The sequence below is a fragment of the Aspergillus undulatus genome, assembly GCF_047715775.1.
Source record: "Aspergillus undulatus strain CBS 261.88 unplaced genomic scaffold BDV17scaffold_7, whole genome shotgun sequence".
Classification (NCBI taxonomy): domain Eukaryota; kingdom Fungi; phylum Ascomycota; class Eurotiomycetes; order Eurotiales; family Aspergillaceae; genus Aspergillus; species Aspergillus undulatus.
Genome location: NW_027396611.1, coordinates 690,158 through 710,984, shown reverse-complemented (window position 1 = coordinate 710,984; position 20,827 = coordinate 690,158). Strand labels below are relative to the sequence as shown.

Genomic DNA, 20,827 nt, shown 5'->3' with positions numbered 1-20,827 from the left:
AGTTGGAGACTGTTCGGAGTCTCGCCCGCAGTCCGTCAATCCAGCTGCAGTATGGCGTCTACTCACGTGACAGTGTCTACGCAGGGTATCACGGCCATCCTCATCCTCACCTGCACTTCTCTCGCTGCTTGCTCATGCTACCAATGACACAACCGTAGTCAGGACTTGAGTAATATTGCTGGTCCAAGTCTTCTCTCGACGAAGCGAGGTAGAGCACCTACGCTCATTTCCGCTTAGCTTGTATGATGGATGCTGCTTGCTCTCACCCATGAGCCAGAAAGGTGGTAGCAACGACTCGGTGGCTCGGCCTCGCCGCGCGCACGTGGAGCATGGCAAACGTTCAAAAAATGGTATGTCCGCCAGACACCTACCTGCCAATGGTGCCCTGATTAAGTGGAGAAATAGGCTGCGCCACTTGTGTAAGCAAGAAAGTCAAGTGCGACGAGACTCGCCCACATTGCGGACGATGTGTGCGGCTCCGTTTGACTTGTGAGTGGCCTCTACCAAGGCCGTCGCTGAGAGAAAGGAGACGCGGATACGGCCCGATCAAGTCTCGGCATTCAGGCCTCTGGTCTCCGTCATCTATCGTACCAAGGGATGCAGGAGTCACTCCTACACTGCCTTCTCAATCGGATGACTCCTTGACGCCAAACAGTCAGAGAAGCTTACCCTCACCTGGTTTTGAAGGTCTTTTCGAACCAGAGAATTTTCTTGCGGATGGCTCAAACGATCATGCATTCATGCCAGTTGATGGGTTTTGCCCAGAAGTGCAGCCGCGCGATGGTAACAGCTCTGCAGAAACACCAGCCTCGTCCATGGTCCAAGTTTCTGGTAACCGTGAGCACTTACTGAATGATATGCTGAGTGTGAATGCCTTTGAGCTGCTGAGGACTCCGTTGATGGACCCTATCCTTACTGCTGCCGATCTATCCTTTGCACACGCTCTTGGGCCTGCCCTAGGGAGTGACGACAGACAAGCTGTTCTGTTCCACTGCAAGGTCTTCGCACCCCTAAAGTCTACGCGTGATTGGAGCTGTTCGGCACATACACTGTTCCTTGATAAAGCATACAACAGAGACATGGCGTTTCACTTCCTCCTTGCTGTTTCTCACAGTGAGCTGGCTATTCATTATGGCCAAGGACCTCAGCCGCCTCAGGAATCCCGACATCACTACGAGAGAGGTTCTCAATTGCTTTTACAGGCCCAAAATCCTTTTGCGACCATAGATCATGTCAGCATGACGCTCTCCTTCCTCTACATGTACATGTTTTGGATGCGGAGAGATCACTTCAACCCCACAAAACTTAAAGATCTGAGTAGGGCGGTCCTCAGCCATGTCCGAACTTATGGATTAGATACGCTCTGTGCTAGCGACGATGTGCTCTCCCTGAACGGCGAGAGCGCCTGTGACGGCGTGATCACACCATCTGAACAGGTTCTGTTGGCTAGAATCATCACTTATCTATATGACCGCGATGGATTCTGCTCCTTTTTCGGATGCGGTGGGATGTTCGCGGACTATACGAACAGCATCTCTCAAAAACGACAAAGAATCTGGCTACGCTCCCGCGCCGCGTTTTTCCTGCCACTTAGCGACGAGTATACCAATGGGTCAGGGTCGGAATTGGAAGATGCCGTAGTACTTGATGTATACTTTGAGCTCATTATTCTGCATCAGGAAATCAATTCCTATAGCCAAGCCCCTTCAACGCAAGCGATTGGCATGAAGCCGAAGCTGCAGCAGCGACTAGAGGCCATTCAGAAGGTACGTACGATCAATCGTCTATGGATCACGTAGCAGCGCTCACCAACTGTAGGACCAAGCCACACTCTTCCAGCAGGTTGCAGAGGGCCATTCCAAAAGTACACTGATGGCGTACGTCGCGGCAACATTTTCCTATGCTCTGCAGATATATCTTTACCGTGCTCGCACATCTCAATTTGGAACACGTCCTATCCCTACTGAACTTCAGCATACTCTCAGCTCCCTAGTGTCGACGGCATACTACGCTACCAAGACAGGGCAAGTGCAGCTCCTTGAGCGTTTCCAGTGGTCCCTTTTCATGGCCGGCTTGGAAATCACGGATCCAATTCACCAGGAATGGATCGCAGGCCACCTTTCCGACCCTGCGATAAAGAAGGCGTTTGACCATTGTCAAGCCGTCAAGGAGCAATCGCCGGGTGGCATCACTATGCATAAGATTCGATCTCTGGTCGATGAGGGCTTTTCTATCTCGTAAGGATGTGTTCGACATCGATTCAGCATTGGAAAATCGGGAAATCTGTGAATCGCTATATCGGCTTCCCCAGCTTTTCAGAGAACCATCTTATACGCAAGTAAAAGTGGCGAGTCACAGTATCAGTTCGAGAATGGAGACTCGGAATCCAGATTTCAAACCGAATTCACGTGTTGGTAGTCCGGAGGAAATCCGATTCCCCTTCCTACCTCCAAGACCTGGAGATTGCTAAGATTTTATTGGTGGTATCTTGGTAACACTGGGTTCTGGTGGGTCTCGACTATTCTGATCAATCATGTCGCTTTGATCATCGAATGGATGATAGCCACTTCTCCGCATTATCAAGTTTATCTCTAGGTTTTCTCTTCCTGAGGTCTCCCTTACCGTATATCAAGGGGCCATTCGTCTCTTCCCATGGTTCACTTGAGCACAGTACAGGAAACCTCTTGCCATTATGGAGAGTAACATACACGCCTCGTCCGACATCGACGAGAAGCAAAAACACCCTAAGATGGGCACCGACAAGGAGTACGGGGTTACGGAGACCCTCGGCTCTGCAGACGAAAAGAAGCTCGTACGGAAGATTGACTTGCAGTATGTCTTTCCCATGACATGAATTAAGCAGGAGCTTACTTTAGCAGCTTAATGCCGCTTCTTATTGTCAGTTATGGGCTACAGTATCTTGACAGTATGTTTTGATCCATGGTCCTTTCCCGTCCATGACTCACCTGCTTCGCAGAGACTAGTTTGTCCTACAGTGCCATCTTAGGTTTGAGGGAAGACTTGGTACGAATTGCCAGCTTAGAAGACAATGCCAATGACTCAGAAACTGATTACTGTTCTAGAACCTCAAAGGCCAGGAGTACAGCTGGGCTTCCGGTATTTTCTACATTGGATATCTGGCCGCTTCATACCCCATCTCGCTTGGATTCGTTCGCTTCCCTCTGGGGAGATATCTCAGCGTTTTGATGTACTTTACCGTATCACTATCCCTTCTACTTCTGCCTTTGCTGACGGACTATGGCCAGCTTCATATGGGGGGTAGTTCTCACTCTTCACGCTGTTGCAGAGAACTATGCCGGGCTGATGGTGCTGCGGACCTTCCTTGGTATATTTGAAAGTGCGATAAGTCCTGGGTTCTCGCTCATCACTGGAATGTGGTATACACCCAAGGAGCATGTATCTCGCCATTCGTTCTGGTTTGCAGGAAACGCCATCTCCAGTCTCATTGGATCAGGAATCGCGTACGGCATTTTGCAATACACCGGAGGTTTGAGTCAGTGGAAAGTCGGTGCACCTCCAGAGCCTCTCGGTAAAGAAAATTTGCTGACGTCGGTGTTAGATGCTCTTCATCATCTTCGGCCTCATAACAGTTGCATGGTCGATTGTCCTCTGGTTCTATCTTCCCGACTCTCCCGACAATGCTCGCTTCCTTACCGCAACCGAACGAGAGTTTGCATCCCTGCGACCGAAGAAATTCCAACATACTACACAGACAAAGAAGTGGGACAAAGGCCAGTTCATCGAGACATGGAAAGACGTCAAGACGTGGTGGTTCTTGATCTTCTCTTTTGTCATTTGCGTGCCCAACGGCGGTACGACCAGCGTACGTTATTGACCTTACCATACCCTTTGCTCATCTCAACTAACTATCCCAATCACTGTAGTTCAACTCGATCATTATCAACAGCTTCGGCTACGATGAATTCCAAACGATCCTCATGGGAATGCCTGCCGCAGCCTTCCAGCTCACCACAGTCATCCTCGCAGCCCTCTTCACAACCTACATTCGCAAGTCCAGGTTGTTTGCAGTGGTTTCTATCTTTATCATGGCCATGGCTGGAATCCTTATGGTCAAGCTCCTTCCCGACTCGAGAAAGCTTCCGCGCCTTGCAGGATACTGGCTTGTTACAGCCGTGGCGCCCGCTTTCCCACTCATGATGTCGTTGTTCGCAAGTAACACTGCCGGGTTCACAAAGAAGTCTACTGTCGTTGCGCTTATCTTTGTCGGATATTGTGTTGGCAACTTTGTTGGGCCCCAATTTTTCAAGGACAATGAAGCGCCCTCTTACGGGGTAAGCATATCATCCATATACACCAAGATACCCTTGGAGTTCACTAACTGTTTTTTTTTTTTTTTCCTAGACTGCATACACCACAATCCTCACCTGCTACGCGATCTCGATTGTCATGGCGGCTGGGTTCCGGGTTTACCTTGGCTGGACAAACAGTCAGCGGGACAGGGCGCAGGGCGTGCACATCGATCCGGAGGACCATCGTGAGGTTGACTTGCAAGCAGACGAGGAGTTGGAACACGTGGATGAGACGGATCTCCAGAACAAGAGCTTCAGGTACATTCTATGAGGGGAAAGCCCTGATCGTACCTTGTGCAAACCTATTCCAATGTCTATAATCGAAGCCTATTCGTCGATCGAGCTACAATTAAGGTCACAACATTACTTCTTCGTATTGAAGAACCTCTTTATCTATACACAAGCGGTTCCTAGTCGGCTGCATGGTTACCGGCGGTATGACAGCTCTTATAAGCACTCAGTTAGGGAGCAAACCTCCTTCCAATTAATCTCACCAACCACTAATCCCTTATTGACCGTGAAGTAACAGTTCCAATAAAGCTCGAGGCGAGCCCTGATAGAATACAGTCGTTCCTCATAAAGACACAAAAATGCGCCATCAAAGAAAATACCCAAACACCAGAAGCAAGATCACAATCCGCAATTGAGTCGGAAAACCCAACCAGAACCACTACATCACCTACCTAGGTCTTACTTCGTCAACGACGTAACCCGTTTCCTAACAACCCTATCTCCATTCCCGTTCGCCTTCCCCCTCCCCCCCTCATTACCACTCGCACCATCTACCTCCAACTCCTGCAAAACCCCACTAGCAACATCATACACAAGCCCATGAACTTGCAACCCCCTCTTCATCGCCTCAACCACAACCGTCCTCGTCTTAACGCTCCTTACCCCCGCAAGCACATTCAACTCGACCAGTTTCAGCGCCGCCTGGTCAGCACTCAACCCTTTTAACAACGCCGCATTATCCTTCTTTAACTTGCGGAGGGGGCCGAGCCACGGGTTTAATACACCTAGCTTTGAGCTATCCTTCCCACCACTCACAGTTGGGGCTGGGGCTGCCAAAGCAGCATTAACCCCCCCACAAAGACTATGCCCACAAACAACAACATGCTTAACGCCCAGCTGGCGCACAGAGTACTCGATTACGGCGGCGGAGGATAAATCAGCGGGGTGGATGATGTTGCCGATGTTGCGGTGGACGAAGACGTCGCCGGGTTTCAGGCCGAGGAGGGTGGTCTCGGGGCATCGCGAGTCGGAGCACCCGAGCCAGAGGATGAATGGGTTTTGGCCTTGAGAGAGGGTGCGGAAGAGGTCTGGGTGTGAGGCGGTTGTTGAGGCTGCCCAGGCTTTGTTTGAGGTTAGGGCTGCGGTGAAGAGGTCTATTTGTGGGGTGGTTAGTTGACGGTTTGTTTGGTGGCTAGGGATGTGGTGGACATAAGGAAGGGAAGGAAGGAAGGGAGTAACTTGTGAGAATGGGATCAAACTAAGAGTGGCAGGGACTTGAATGGAAAATGGTAAGGGACATTCCAGTATTGTCCTCTTGCAGTAGTTCGTTCATGTTCATTGAGTCTTCCATGCAAAGCGCGATCCGATGCCCTGTAGCGAGACGGCTACCGTCGGGGGACTCGACACAAGCATGTATGACATGGATGTTTGCAAGGAGCACCCTGGCTCAGAAGATAAAAGCGACCAATAGAACAAAAACAAACGTGGCAAGGTGCTTTTGTTTGGTGGTCGAACTAATAAAATGAACCACATCTATATACGTACCTTGATTCGTCATCTTGGATAATCTGGAAATATGATTGTGAAAGTAAAGGCAGAGTAGAGAAAACTTGGAATAAAAAACTTTGAAGAACAAGAACATAATAAATAATGGAATTGACCTCATCGCGAAAGTCGCACCGAGGAGCGTACAGAGTACAGTATAAGTCGAGCGCAGCGTTCTACCACCTCTTGGCGAAGCATGCCACACTATATCAGCGTCGCTAAGTCCCTCAGCCTTCAGCTTATGAAGGAGGGTTGGGTGATGCATCTGACGACTACTGACGATAAATACATATATTGCCGAAGATAAGTAATATGTATGTCTAGAAGGTAGCATTGACGTGGTATTCTTCATTTATTCCACCCCTGCTCTATCTGATCCGAGATCATGTTGTCTACTTTGTATATACAGAGACACGTCAGTCACTTCTCTAGCTAGTGTGAGGTGCTGCCACCCCGTTCCCCTATCTTAGTTGGTTCAATAACCAAGTACCTGGAACCAATAAAGTCCGAAATAAAATCAAGCTTTTAAATCCAGAACCAAAACAAACGGAGCAGTAGAAAATCATGCGATGGAATCACGAAGCACCACCCCGTCCACCAACACTCGCTAGCGCTTCCTTCTGATCATCCGTAAGGCTAGCAGCAGGCAGGGGACGAGCCGCCGTAGCCGAGTTGGACGGACCGGGCAGGAAGCCCACGGAAACAAGATACGAGACGTAGAGACCGACCAGATCTTCCGTCACACCAGCGCCCGCAGAGACATCGACGCCCGACCACGCGGCGTCAGCACGCAATGAGGCCGCCGCATGGGAATCGTCTAGTTCGGGCGCCTTGGTGTTGGACGGGAGGTCCGCTGTGACGAAGTGGTAGAGTGGCATGCTATAGAAGTTATGAGTTATTTTCTCTTCCAATGGTAATTAGGGATTAGGGAGGGGAACATACAGCGCATGCTGGCTCTCCAAATCGTCGTGCTCGCCGCTGTTGACATACTGCTCTAGCAGCTTGGACCAAGGCACGTAGTCGACTTGCGGCACATCGTAACCGTACAGCTGGAGCGCGCCGAGGAACTGGTTGAACCGCAGACGCGGGTGGCCTGTTACCTGGGCGACACCGATAGGCGAGACGGGTGGCTGGAAGGCACCTGCAATGACGACTCGTGCGACGTGATCGACGGGAACCATGTTGACGGTGTTGTTGATGTTGGGGCGCGCGGAGAGCTGGATGCAGCCCTTGATCATTCGGATGAGGAAGTCATCGGTGTTTGTTGCTGTAGAGGGCGTTTAGTATGGGACCTAGAATCCAAGTGATTCACCGGAATGGACTTACTTCCGCTGCTTGAGTCGCCTAGCACGTAGCCAGGACGAACGATAGTCCCCTTCAGCCCGCGCTTTCCTGCTTCGCGGACGAGGTACTCGCCCGCCCACTTACTCTGGCCGTAGCCGGTTCCCAGCCCGACGGCGCTGCCCTCAAGGTCGTCTTCCTCGCTAATTCCCGCACCACCGGCGGCGATGCTACGCTCGGACTTCTCAACGTAGTGGTCACTGTCAAGGACACTGGTTGAGCTGACAAAGGAGAACTGCTTCGGCTTTCCAGTGGCGCAGAGGTTGAGAGCGTCAATGGTACCGAGGACGTTCGCGGGCTTGAGGGTGGAGTAGGGGTAGACCCAGTGAACGAGGGCACCGTTGTGGATGACCGCGTCGACGCGGTTTGTCAGGTCGTCCCACGTTGCGTCGGTAAGACCAAAGCGAGGGTCGCCGAGAGAACCGACAACACATTCGAGGCGTGCAGTCCAGGACTCGTCCCAAAAGCCGTAGGCGCGACAGGTGGAACGAATGCGGGCCAGAGCTTGCTCAGCGGACTTTCCACGGACAAGAGCGATGACCTTGGCAGAGGGGTTTTCGCGGGTGAGGAGGTCGCGGAGGATGTGAGCGCCAAGGAAACCGGTAGCACCGGTGAGGAAGATGGTAGGTTCGGAGGAAAGGATATCCTCTGTTCGGGCTGGAAAGGCCTTGGGTAGGGTGTCGACCAACTTGCGGGCATCACGAGAGTATTCGTCGTTGGGCTCGTTGGCAGCAGCAGCGGTTTCTGTGGCGTCATCAGTACCGGTCAAGGACTCGGAGTTGAGCAAGCGGTCGATTTCCGCAGCGAAAGCTCGAAGGGTAGGGCTGCGGAAGATAGCATTCATGCTGATGTCAATGCCGCGCCATTTGCGACGCAGATCGAAGAACATCTGTTGCGCGAGGATACTGTGTCCGCCGAGGTCAAAGAACGAGTCATCGGGACCAATCATGGGAGCAGTGACGTTTGAAATGCGCTGAGCCCAAATCTGTGCCAACGCTTGTTCCGTCTCTGACAGATTCTTCAGGGCGGATGGCCTGCGTTGAGGAGCGGCCGCGCTGAGCTCTGCGGTATCAGGGAAAGGCAAGGCGGGCTTGTCGATCTTGCCGTTAGGGTTGAGCGGCATCCGCTTCAGCGGAATGAAGACGGTGGGCACAGCGTAAGTAGGAAGCTTGCTGCGAAGAAGGTCACGAGCATCGTCGCGAAGAGGGCGGAATCGTCGAAGCATGCCGACCATTCCCTCGGCAGAGTCGTCATCCTTCAGTCCCTTCTGTTCCAGCCACGAGGCCCACTTGCTCATATCCGGCACAAAGTAGCTGACAAGAGTAGGTTCCTCGAACTTGTCACGCCGGACCAACGTCACGTTCTCTCTCACAAGAGGGTGGCGGGATAGGTGGGTGTCGATTTCTCCAAGTTCGATACGGAAACCACGGATTTTCACCTGGTCATCAGCACGGCCAGAGCACTCGACATCCCCCGACGGAGTGTATCTGCCAAGGTCACCGCTGCGGTACAAGCGGTCCCTAGGTCCGACGTAGAACTCTCTCCAGGGTTCGTTAGAGCCTTGTGACTCCGCAGCATCTTTCTCGGACCAGGTCTTAGGGTCCACAAACCAGTTGGTGAGGAACTTCTTCTGGTTAAGCTCTGGCGAACCAAGGTATCCTTCTGCAAGGCCGGCCGCACGGACGTAAATTTCACCCACTTCGCCTATGGCGCAGATGCGGCTAGGCTCGAAGCGGTTGACGACCAGCATCTGCACATCGAGCATTCCACGACCGGCCGGGATCACATCCTTCATGGTGTCTAGATACCCACCGTCGCTCGAGAAGCTCGGAATCTCGAAGTAACTGACCGCTCGCTGTGTCTCGGTGGTTCCGTACATGTTGACAATGTTGACATTCGGGGCCAGCCCTTGCAGAGAGCGACAGTCTCTCTTGATCAGGATATCACCGACAAAGAATGCGTGGTGAAGAGTAGGGAACTGGGCAGAGGCACCTCCCACAAGAATCTGACCCATGGCAGGCGTAAGATGTGTAACGGTAGCGCCGTAGTCTCTCATCCACTCGGCGAGCTTCTCGTTTTGAATATCCTCGCGTGCTGGCACAAGCAGTTGAGCCCCGAGGAAAAGAGGTGTGAAAATATCTCTTTGAATTGGGTCGTGAGCAATTCCACTGAGCATGGTGAACTTGTCGTTGGGAGTAAGCTTGAATGTCTCGGACATCCACGGGAAGTAGTATGCCAAAGAGAAATGACGACCTCGGACACCCTTAGGTCTTCCCTCAGACCCAGAAGTGAACGACAGGGTAGGAGTAGAGTCAGGGCCAACAACGACGCCTACAGGCTCCGACTTCGAGGGCACCTGCCTGGCTAGGACATCCTGACCATCGATCGAGCCTCCCAGCAGAGAACCATCGTCCAGCAGGGCAAGAGCGGGGATCTCAGTCCGGAGCTGCAAGTTCTCATCGATAAATGTGCGCACCTTCTCTGACAGCTCGCCGGCATCCTTGGTAGCCTTTGCGATATTGATAAGAGCCCTTGGCCGAGCAACATCAAGGTAGATGCACTGTCTCTCAGGAGGGTACGCAGGGTCGATAACGGAGAATGTCGCACCAGCCTTCAGGATACCCATGACTGCCACGACAAGGTCAACGCCACGATAGGCGTACACCATGACGACCTCGCCCCTCTCGACACCTGCCTGGACCAGGTGGTGGCCGAGGATATTTGAGGCTTCATTGATCTGTCTGTAGGTGAACTCGCGATGAGCAGAGGTAGCGGACTTGGTCTCAACAACGCAAAGCTTGTCCGGGTGTCTTTGAGCATTCTCGACGAAGATATCGTGAATAGCCCCTCGGAATTTGGACCAATGTAGGTCGGCAGTCGGGTCAGGAAGTAGAGCCCGCTGCTCGGGGGTCATGAAATCGATGCGCCCAATGGCCGTCTCCGGATTGCTTGTGGCATTCGTGACCAACTGAGACAGCTGATTCAAGATAGTGCTGATTCTGGCACTAGAGAACAGTCTCTGGTTGTAATATGCCCCCAGCTCCGTTGACCCTTGCGCAACGTTGACCACTAAATCCGTCGTCTCGAATGTGTTGGCGGGGTAATCTTGCGAGGCAGCGGGAGCATCATACGCGGCGAATCGGAAGAAGATTGGTGTTCGCTCGGATTGCGATTTCTCCTGAATATGGGATCGTAGGCTGCCCAATGGCACGATTTCGGCTTCTCCTTCATCGTAGGCCTGGTCGAGTCAGAGAGTGTCGGAAAAGAGTAATCGATGCAATTACCTTTTGAACCTTGTTGTATAGCTGGAGGAAAGTCTCGGACGCATCAATTGGCACTCTCAGGACAAACGGGCGGCCGTCCTCGCTTGCGCTGGTGCCAATGGCGATGTCCTCATCACCGGTCAAACGAGCGACGAGCACAACGAACGCAGTAAGGAAAACTGTGAATCCCGACGATGTCTTGGAGACATTCTGTAAGGCGGACGCCGTGTCTTTCGAAAACTTGAGCGACTCAAAAGCTTCAATGGCGCGCTTGGGCAGCTCCTGGTTCTGATTGTCGGGATAGTCGCGGGTCAGTGGGGAGACGGTGAGGTTTTGCAGCCTTTGAGCCCAGCGCTCAAGGCGTTCCTGCAATGGAACTGATTCGGCACCCATGATTGCGCCGATGCCCTTGAATAGTTTGGGCCTCGAGCTGCACAGAGGGAGGAATGTGATGGTGTTAACAAATGACTCAATGGTGAGTCAAATCTAAGTCTTGCCGAGGGGCACGCAAGAAGAAATACCCGCCGATTTCGCTATCGAAATTTCCCCACACTGATAGCACATATTTGCGCCTGAGGCAACAACATACCCCATCTATATAAGTTACAAAGTTACTGTGCTTCTGCCTTTTATTTCTAGCTAAGCTTGTATATTCTGTACCCTATTGTCTTTATTAGGCGTTTACTTTTGTAAAGAGGGTTATAATTGTCCTGGCTCAAACCAGGGGAACCCAAGCTGCCAACCACTGTGTCATAAGTCCTCTCAGTCCAACCGTCCATGACCAAGACGTGTGCTGTAGCCTGTAACTAGAGCCCCTTAACATCTCCCTTAGTTGCTCCGGAAGCACCTACCGTGTACCATTACTTTCGTCTGAATCGGCGGCAACATCAATATGTTGGCAAGAAAAGAGCATAATCCACTAGGTATAGCCGGCCATCTCGTTTGCAGCGTCCGCATCTCAGTCGATGGCCATCGCACTCAACCATCGAGACACTTTCCTGGGAAAGTTAGCAACGGATGGATCCAGAACGAAGTAGGTTACTGAGTCCAGAAAACACAACAGCCTGTCATATTATCAGTGGTCCAGCACTCACGGTTCAGCTCCAGTCGCCGCAGCATGGCGGTGGATTCGTCGCGGAGGCTCAAGAGCCCAAGAAGGCTATGCACTTAGGGCATTGGGTGCGGCACCTAAGCAGGTAGTCAGTAGTAGTCCTCGGCCACCTACGGAGTACAGAGTATCTATACAAAGGCGTGCACCAGAGCTTTTTTTGCGTGGCAAAGCAAGACTATATAATCTTTAGCGAATTACAGCTCTTGATTTGAGCTACGTCGGATAGCCATTGGTTACAAATCACGCAAAACTTCCCCATCTGCGGCAAGAACTTTTGGTGCACGCCTCCATACCCAGGGCCACCCATGACTTCTACGTCGGAAAACCCCATTGATAGGAGGACCTTTGGACGAGATAGTTCACTCCATCAGACTATGAGATTCAGTAAAGATGTGGGGAGAAGCTCGTCTTTCGTCTTTCGCTTTTCGCATCTCACCTGCGCCTTTCATCTACCTACCTTATCCACTATGGCTTAATTTCACAGAGCACTCAGCTGGGCTGAGCTCTTACACTGCCCTGTACAGATAATCATCCGGCCCCAAGTCGTGTTTTGTAGAGCAGGGGGAAACATCCACAATGTTCCGGTCACAGACCCAGGTTTCTTGATTGAATATGACTTTCACTGAAGATGAGACCTGTGGCAAACAATGTCCGCCTATAGATCACGGCCAGATCTGACCTTTACCCCCAGGCTTGTCCTTGACATTTGTTAATCGAAGGAGACCAAAAGTTTAAAGATATACATAATAGAATTCGATCCACATATCCGTGAGTTTTCTAGGGAAGCCCTAATCCTTCAATGTCATCACTCAAACAACTAACACTAAGCCAGCGGGCTCCTCTACGTCTGCCTCTGGGGAAACGCCGCCGATTATCCCTCTTCACATTCCTGACATACAAAGCTCTGCAGAACCTCCAAGGCGCAGCGGAAGTCTAACCTGGCCAATGATATTCCGGTCACGTTCAAGGCGCTCAAGAATGTTCAATAGAATCGCGCAAAGATCCGTGTCGATTTCGTCCTGGACAATGCTGGCTTCGAGCTTTGTGCTGATCTCATTCTCGCCGGCTATTTACTGTCCACTGGGCTCGCGACGAGGATTGCCTTGCACCTCAAGAGTATCCCGTGGTTTGTTTCTGACGCGTTAACCGTCGACTTTGATGATGTCTTGTCGGCGCTTCTGGATCCGTGCGCGTTCTTCCAGGATGCGGGAGAGAAGGAGTCCCAATCAACTCTCTCCAAGGAAGATGAACAAAATCTGAAGTTTCTGGGTACGCAATGGAGCGAGTCTCGCCGAAAAGGCATGATAGTCGTCTCGGAAGATAGGCTCTGGACTACCGGGGAAGCTACTGGCGTCTGCCACAACTAGCTCCCGAGCTATTCAACAACTTAAAAAGCAGCGATCTAGCAATCCTCAAGGGTGATATGAACTATAGAAAACTGACCGGTGACGTAAGTTTCCTTTCCTCTTCACGCATCCCATCCTACCTTCTTGAGAATCTCATTGATTAACATCTCTCTTTTCTTCCTACCAGGCCCACTGGAACCCTACCACACCATCCCCAACCGCAATCGGCCCGCTAGGTCTCGGATCCGAAATTCGCACTCTGGCGCTAAGAATGCGCAAGGCAGATCTTGTTGTTGGTCTTGCGGATGGTGAGGATGAGCGGTTAAGCAATACGCCAGAGAAAGGGTTTGAAAAGAGACTAGGAGGTGGGCGTGGACTGGGAAGTTTGCTGTTGCGTCGCTTTGTGATGGAAATGTTTATGGAATTGGGGTAGGTGCGTGCGTCTTATTGGTTGAAGAACGCTCATTAATGGTTAGGTGTACAAGGATCGCTATTTATGGACTAGGAAAATCTCCAGCAGATTCAAACGAAACGCCGGTTAATGTTCTATATTTTATAACGTATACCAGTCTCGGACTTTCCAGCTTTAGTGACCTCCAAGAAAGTTCTTTTCATCCTCCTGCCATTTATGGCGTTCAACAATACTCCGCGCTCTGTATGCCTTCACAAACCGCCAGACCTCAGTGTCGGCCATGTTCCAGGCCTCCGCCACGGCTCTCATATTAGCCCGGTTCGTCTTTTGCTTGAGAACCTCCCTAGCTTGCTGGATAATGGAGTACTCCCACTCAACGCCCTGCTTGCTCGGGTTTGAATGCTGCATCGATTCCTTGGCATCGCCCTCATTCTTTGCATCTACGTTGCTGTCACGCGGGATGCGGAATCCAAGCTGCCATTCAAATTCGTCTAGAAGCTCACTGGGGAGAGCTTGACCTACTTCGGCAGCTAGGGATTCAACGGTCATCCATAGCGATGTACCAATGGCTGGCTCGTCCGCGACGACCCTCTTGAACAGAACCACTCTAGGGCCCCCGCCAAGTTGGCGAGCCATCTGGTCGCCAGTTACCTCTCGCAACCATCCGTCACGAGTAGTCTTGCGCCGAATGTGCCGCGTGCTAACCTCTGCGGAATTGTGAAGCAAGCTGATCAGTGTATATGGATGCGGGAGAGTTCCAATTGTGAACACTTGGGTATTATTGACGTATGTGTTGGGCTGACTGATTTTCATCGGCTTGTGTGCGTTGCAAGGGTGACAGTCGGGCAAATTGGGAGGACAAGAAGAAGGCTCAACGGAATCGGGACACGTCCCAAGAGCCTTGGCAAGTCTTAAAGCTGGTTCTACCAGCGCCGTAGTGTGCTCAGCAAATGGCTTCAGCACAGCTACCCCTCCTGGGAATGAGTTCACAAAGGTATTTTGCAGATGTGAGTTTATAAGATCCACCAATGCTAGCCGACGAGCAGATGAAGACGGCGTGGCCTTTTCTGTCAGCTCATGATACCGTGTTTCGATCGTAGCCGAATCGTAGAAAGCCAGAGAGTCGGTCTGCTCGGACTTCAAGAGCTCATCCGGGACCAGATCCACCAAGGATTTGGTCGATTTGTCGATCCCTTTGCTTGCCCTCTCAATAGCTGCGTTTATGACAGACTTCTTCCCAAGAAGCAAAGAGCTGTGAGTCTTGTCGAACAGAGAGATAACATCGGACGCGGAACCACTGCGTAGGCGCGAGAGAGTTGCATCGTCGTATCTCGCCATTGGGAAACAGCGCCAATCAGCGAGCAAACCATCACCCATATGCCCCCAAGCAAGCCACTTGAATATGTCTTCTTCCATTTCAGAACTCAGGTCCAAGTCTTTCACGGACTCGTATAACGGATTGAGTCTGGCCTCAGCGCGGCCGAGGATCGTCGGGCGGAATCCTTGAGCATACCAAGCTCGGCGCCAGGCATGCAACAGCTCGTCGTCCGCCTTAATATCCTCTCTATCCTTGGCTTTCGTCGGATCATAGTATGTAAAGATATACGGCCGATTAAGAAGCGGGGGAAGGACGGACCGGTCCTCGTCAAGGGTTATAGAAGACGAAAAAGGATTGAGCCACGCCCAATTGCTGAACCATTTTGAGTCGCCGCTTGAACTGTCCTTCTGAGGCTCCGGGGGTTTATGCGCCGGTGGAGCAAAGGTCGGTAGGTGCAGATCGCTCAAGGAAGGAAATTTTGGGACATGTTCGACTGCCGTCGATATTTCCTCGCGAATGGTCTCGGATTTTGGCGAAGGCGAGAAAGTTACGAGAATCAGGGCGACAAACAGAACAAGGGCGAGAAGAGACGTGCTGCGACGCGCAATCATTGTAAAGCTCCGAATGCCTTCCGACCGGTAGACGTAAGCAAATTTTGTGGTAATTGAGCCTGTGGGAGAGGGTGCGACAAGGCAGAAGCCGGAGGACAGCAGGGAGAGAAAAGCGAAGATCGAGAAGAACAGGATCACCCCGTGAAGAATTGGCGGAGCATGGCACGAAGCACGGAGCGTGCGTCTGAAAACGGCAGCTCCATGATGATGATATTGCTCGTTGCGTTGATCGTGATGTCCGCTTCCAGTTTCCTGATGCGGACTGTATACATTGTCACGTGAAAACGGCTTGATTAGAGTACTTAGAGTACTTAGAGCCTCAGGCAACCAGGCACATTTACGATAAGCTTCGTTATCAGTCATTATCTTATCTAAAGGCACAAAGTACGGAGGACAATACAGACTCAAAGAGATGTTCAGGCGTAATGTATATTATGTCGATATCGAAGTTACTTCACCTCACAGAGTACACTGTCCAGAACCAAAGCTCTACCAGGCGCCGTAATCCGGCGGTGGCGATTGGGCGGGGCGGGCAGCGTGGCGGACTCCATCATCGGATTGTGGCGATCCCCGCGCTCCATCCAGACCCTTATCAGGCACCTGGACTCCATTGCTACTTTAACCTCTCTTCTCCCCACTTAATGACTGTCTCAGGTACTTTCACCCGGTGTAGCCAGAAACAAATGCACTATGGCGCCCGGAATCTTATTGCAGCCGTCGCCGCCGGAGCTTGAGACGCCTCCGGCCAAAGTTCCTGCTGCATCGTTATCGCAGCTCACTGAAGACTGGGACGACACTATTCGGTTTTATCTCAATGGCACAAAGGTCGTTCTGGACTCATTCGATCCCGAAATCACACTACTGGAATATCTGAGGGGTATTGGCTTGACAGGAACAAAATTGGGATGTGCGGAGGGTGGCTGCGGTGCTTGCACAGTGGTATGTCTCCGCTGGGATTTTTAGCTCGATCATCAGACCACTGACGTTGGATAGGTCGTTTCGCAAATAAATCCGACAACCAAGAAGCTGTATCATGCTTCCATAAACGCCTGCATTGCACCGTTAGTCGCCGTCGATGGGAAACACGTTATAACTGTGGAAGGCATTGGGAATGTGAAGAACCCTCATGCGGTGCAGCAGCGCCTGGCGATCGGTAACGGAAGCCAGTGCGGCTTCTGTACTCCAGGGATCGTGATGGTATGTCTTTAGAAACTGTCACGCATGCTAGTGTGCTAAACCTTGAATAGAGCCTTTATGCCCTCTTGCGAAACGACTCACAACCCTCCGAGCATGCGGTGGAAGAGGCCTTCGATGGAAACTTATGTCGCTGTACCGGCTATCGGCCAATCCTTGACGCCGCTCAGAGCTTCAGTAGCCCCGTCGGCTGTGGAAAGGCTTCCGCAAATGGTGGTACAGGATGCTGTATGGAGAAACAGGATGGCACGAACGGATGCTGCAAGAGGTCGTCAGTAGAGGCCGCAGAGGAAATCAAGCACAGATTTGTGTCGCCTGATTTCATTGAATACAAACCGGACACGGAGTTGATTTTCCCTCCCTCCCTCTGGAAGCATGATCTACGCGCATTGGCTTTTGGTAACAAACGGAAGAAGTGGTATCGACCGGTCACAGTACAGCAGCTGCTTGAGATTAAGAGCGTCCACCCGGATGCAAAGTTGGTTGGTGGGAGCACGGAGACACAAATTGAAATCAAGTTCAAGCAAATGCGTTATGGTGCTTCTGTCTACCTTGGGGATCTCGCCGAGCTTCGGCAATTTGCTTTTCATGACAACCACCTTGAAGTCGGTGCTAACATATCATTGACCGACCTCGAGTCCGTCTGCGATCAAGCCGTTGAGCGCTATGGTCCGACGCGCGGCCAGCCATTCATCGCCATAAAGAAGCAGCTTCGGTACTTTGCTGGAAGACAGATCAGGAATGTAGCGTCACCAGCAGGAAATTTAGCGACTGCGTCACCAATCTCTGATCTTAACCCTGTTTTTGTTGCTACGCACACCACTCTCGTTGCCAAGTCGCTGGAGAAAGAGACCGAGATACCGATGACCCAATTCTTCAAGGGCTACCGCTCTACAGCCCTGCCTTCAGACGCAATAATTTCGAGTTTGCGGATCCCTATTGCAGCAGAAAAAGGAGAATATATCCGAGCTTACAAACAAGCTAAGAGAAAAGATGACGACATTGCTATTGTCAACGCTGCTCTTCGAGTGTCAGTATCGCCATCAAACGATATCACCAGCGTGAACCTAGTCTTTGGTGGAATGGCACCTTTAACGGTATCTGCACGGAATGCGGAAGCTTTCTTGATTGGGAAAAATTTTACTGACCCAGCAAGCCTGGAAGGTGCTATGGGTGCTTTGGAGCAGGACTTCAACCTCAAGTTTGGTGTTCCAGGTGGTATGGCAACATATCGAAAGTCGCTCGCACTTGGATTCTTCTACCGTTTCTATCACGACGTCTTATCACAAATTCAGGCCAAAAATGCCGAGGCGGATAAAAGCGTGGTTACTGAAATCGAGCGAGCGATATCGTCTGGAGAGAAGGACCACGAAGCTTCAGCAGCTTACCAGCAAAGGGTCGTAGGTCGCGCTGGACCTCACGTCTCCGCGCTGAAACAGGCTACCGGTGAAGCCCAATATACGGATGACATTCCTGTGCAGAAGAACGAGCTTTATGGGTGTATGGTCCTGTCGACAAAGGCTCACGCCAAACTGCTCAGTGTCGACACGGCAGCGGCGCTTGAAGTCTCTGGTGTGGTTCAATATGTAAACCATACAGATCTTCCTTCACCAAGAGCAAACTGGTGGGGCGCTCCGAACTGTGACGAGGTCTTTTTTGCGGTTGATGAGGTTACCACCGCCGGGCAGCCGATTGGTATGATACTTGCAAACACAGCCAAGGCTGCTGAAGAGGGTGCAAGGGCTGTGAAAGTAGAATACGAAGATCTGCCGGTGATTTTGAGTATCGAGGAAGCGATTGGAGCGGAATCATTCTTTGAACATTTCCGCTATATCAAGAACGGAGACCCAGAAGGCGCCTTTAAAGACGCTGACCATGTCTTTGAGGGGGTGTCACGAATGGGTGGCCAGGAGCACTTTTACCTGGAAACCCAAGCTTGTGTGGCGATCCCGAAACCAGAAGACGGCGAAATGGAAATCTGGAGCAGTACCCAGAACCCTACAGAGACGTAAGTCCATTTTATATAGGTCTAGAGCTATACTAACCGGCTCCAGGCAATCTTATGTGGCGCAAGTCACCGGCGTGGCTGCTAACAAGATCGTGTCGAGAGTCAAACGACTGGGTGGAGGCTTCGGTGGGAAAGAGACGCGGTCAGTCCAACTGGCAGGCATATGCGCTACAGCAGCAGCCAAAATGAGACGACCAGTGCGATGCATGCTCAACCGTGACGAAGATATTGCGACATCCGGACAGCGTCACCCATTCTATTGTCGGTGGAAGGTTGGCGTATCGAAAGAGGGCAAGCTTCTTGCTCTTGATGCAGACGTATACGCCAATGGAGGGCATACGCAAGATCTATCGGGCGCTGTTGTCGAACGGAGTCTATCACATATTGACAATGTTTACCGGATACCAAACATATACATTCGTGGCCGCATCTGCAAGACCAACACCGTCTCGAATACCGCATTCCGCGGCTTTGGAGGCCCACAAGGCCTGTTCTTCGCCGAGTCGATTATCTCTGAAGTCGCAGACCATCTTGATCTTCAGGTGGAACAGCTCCGGATACTGAATATGTACGAACCTGGCGACAAGACTCACTTTAACCAAGTGCTCCAGGATTGGCACGTTCCGTTGATGTACGACCAAGTCATGCAGGAAAGCTCATACCTCGAGCGTCGCAAGGCCGTGGACGAGTACAACAGGACTCACAAATGGTCGAAGCGCGGACTGGCCATTGTTCCCACCAAGTTTGGCATCTCCTTCACAGCACTCTTCCTCAATCAAGCCGGTGCCCTCGTCCACATCTATCATGACGGCAGCGTCCTCGTCGCCCATGGCGGAGTCGAAATGGGTCAAGGCCTGCACACCAAAATGACCATGATCGCAGCCGAAGCCCTCGGTGTACCGCAGGCCGACGTCTTCATTTCAGAAACAGCTACCAACACTGTCGCAAACACCTCATCTACCGCTGCGTCCGCCTCATCCGACCTCAACGGATACGCTATCTTCAATGCTTGTGAGCAAATAAACGAGCGTCTAAAGCCTTACCGCGAGAAGATGCCTGGCGCTAGCATGAAAGACCTCGCGCACGCAGCCTACTTCGACCGCGTCAACCTCTCTGCGCAGGGCTACTACCGCACCCCAGACATCGGCTACACCTGGGGTGAGAACAAGGGCCAGATGTTCTTCTATTTCACGCAGGGTGTGACGGCAGCCGAAGTTGAAATAGACACTCTCACCGGCGACTGGACGCCTCTCCGCACCGACATCAAAATGGACGTCGGCCGCACAATCAACCCCTCCATCGACTACGGGCAGATTGAAGGCGCCTACATCCAAGGCCAGGGCCTTTTCACAACAGAAGAAAGTCTCTGGCACCGCGGCACCGGCCAAATCTTCACCAAGGGCCCAGGGAATTACAAGATTCCTGGCTTCCGCGACATCCCTCAGGTCTTCAACGTATCCTTACTTAAGGACGTGGAGTGGGAGAATCTGCGCACGATCCAGCGCAGCCGTGGCGTTGGCGAGCCGCCGCTCTTCATGGGCAGCGCGGCGTTCTTTGCCATTCGGGACGCGCTCAAGGCTGCTCGTGCTGAGTGGGGGGTGAAGGATGTGCTTAGCTTGGTGAGCCCGGCGACACCGGAAAGGATTAGGGTTAGCTGTGCCGATCCGATTATTGAGAGGGTCAGGGTTAAGCCGCAGGATGGGGAGAAGAGTTTCTTTGTTGCTATTTGATAAGCTGATAGTATATAGCGCATTGGGCTACGATTATGACTAAATTGGGTTATGTCTTATGAATCATACCTAGCAATACCTAAACTCACCTAGCTACCTTCCCCTCGCACCTTCCCCTTTGGAGGTCACTCAAGTCTTCTACTTAACTTGCCCGCTTTTTTTTATTCTGGTTTCACTTAGCCGCCAGTGGTCAACACTTCCAAAGCTCTAGGCTCTACCTAGGTCCCTTACCAGTCCATAGTTTCGTCGCATCAGATCGATCCCTTAACCACTCCATCTCCGTTACCTTTTCTTCGGCCCTCACGGATGGCTTTGCTCTTTGGCGTCATCACAGCAACACACACATTTCTGACTAGCTAGATTAGGCAGAAAGTGGCATTCACCTG

At 51.7% G+C, this 20,827-nt stretch overlaps 6 protein-coding genes across 6 annotated transcripts; 3 read left to right on the top strand and 3 right to left on the bottom strand.

Annotated features, from left to right (window-relative positions):
* The first annotated feature begins 13 nt into the window (after positions 1 to 13).
* BDV17DRAFT_217665 (Zn(II)2Cys6 transcription factor) lies at positions 14 to 2,467 on the top strand. The gene is made up of 3 exons (XM_073755542.1): positions 14 to 350; positions 406 to 1,766; positions 1,819 to 2,467. Exons 1-3 carry the CDS (start codon positions 269 to 271, stop codon positions 2,239 to 2,241), a joined length of 1,866 nt encoding a protein of 621 aa, XP_073619092.1. The 5' UTR covers positions 14 to 268; the 3' UTR covers positions 2,242 to 2,467.
* BDV17DRAFT_301146 (major facilitator superfamily domain-containing protein) lies at positions 2,398 to 5,009 on the top strand. The gene is made up of 8 exons (XM_073764198.1): positions 2,398 to 2,832; positions 2,880 to 2,926; positions 2,978 to 3,024; positions 3,084 to 3,208; positions 3,267 to 3,525; positions 3,581 to 3,844; positions 3,906 to 4,313; positions 4,384 to 5,009. Exons 1-8 carry the CDS (start codon positions 2,693 to 2,695, stop codon positions 4,600 to 4,602), a joined length of 1,509 nt encoding a protein of 502 aa, XP_073619091.1. The 5' UTR covers positions 2,398 to 2,692; the 3' UTR covers positions 4,603 to 5,009.
* A 12-nt stretch (positions 5,010 to 5,021) lies between these two features.
* Positions 5,022 to 6,120, bottom strand: BDV17DRAFT_288322 (carbonic anhydrase; the record flags this gene model as incomplete). Its single annotated transcript, XM_073761364.1, has 2 exons — positions 5,022 to 5,716; positions 6,108 to 6,120. The coding sequence occupies 2 exons, from the start codon at positions 6,118 to 6,120 to the stop codon at positions 5,022 to 5,024; spliced, it is 708 nt and encodes a 235-aa protein (XP_073619090.1).
* A 292-nt stretch (positions 6,121 to 6,412) lies between these two features.
* Positions 6,413 to 11,172, bottom strand: aarA (L-aminoadipate-semialdehyde dehydrogenase). The gene is made up of 4 exons (XM_073756907.1): positions 10,733 to 11,172; positions 7,434 to 10,686; positions 7,050 to 7,374; positions 6,413 to 6,986 (listed from the first exon to the last, which is right to left on the bottom strand). The coding sequence occupies exons 1-4, from the start codon at positions 11,102 to 11,104 to the stop codon at positions 6,683 to 6,685; spliced, it is 4,254 nt and encodes a 1,417-aa protein (XP_073619089.1). The 5' UTR covers positions 11,105 to 11,172; the 3' UTR covers positions 6,413 to 6,682.
* Positions 11,173 to 13,266: 2,094 nt separating this feature from the next.
* BDV17DRAFT_255246 (uncharacterized protein) lies at positions 13,267 to 15,882 on the bottom strand. The gene has a single exon (XM_073756906.1). It carries the CDS (start codon positions 15,870 to 15,872, stop codon positions 13,755 to 13,757), a length of 2,118 nt encoding a protein of 705 aa, XP_073619088.1. The 5' UTR covers positions 15,873 to 15,882; the 3' UTR covers positions 13,267 to 13,754.
* A 227-nt stretch (positions 15,883 to 16,109) lies between these two features.
* Positions 16,110 to 20,783, top strand: BDV17DRAFT_217552 (putative xanthine dehydrogenase HxA). Its single transcript, XM_073755539.1, has 4 exons — positions 16,110 to 16,448; positions 16,503 to 16,706; positions 16,757 to 18,711; positions 18,758 to 20,783. Exons 1-4 carry the CDS (start codon positions 16,200 to 16,202, stop codon positions 20,439 to 20,441), a joined length of 4,092 nt encoding a protein of 1,363 aa, XP_073619087.1. The 5' UTR covers positions 16,110 to 16,199; the 3' UTR covers positions 20,442 to 20,783.
* Positions 20,784 to 20,827: the final 44 nt, after the last annotated feature.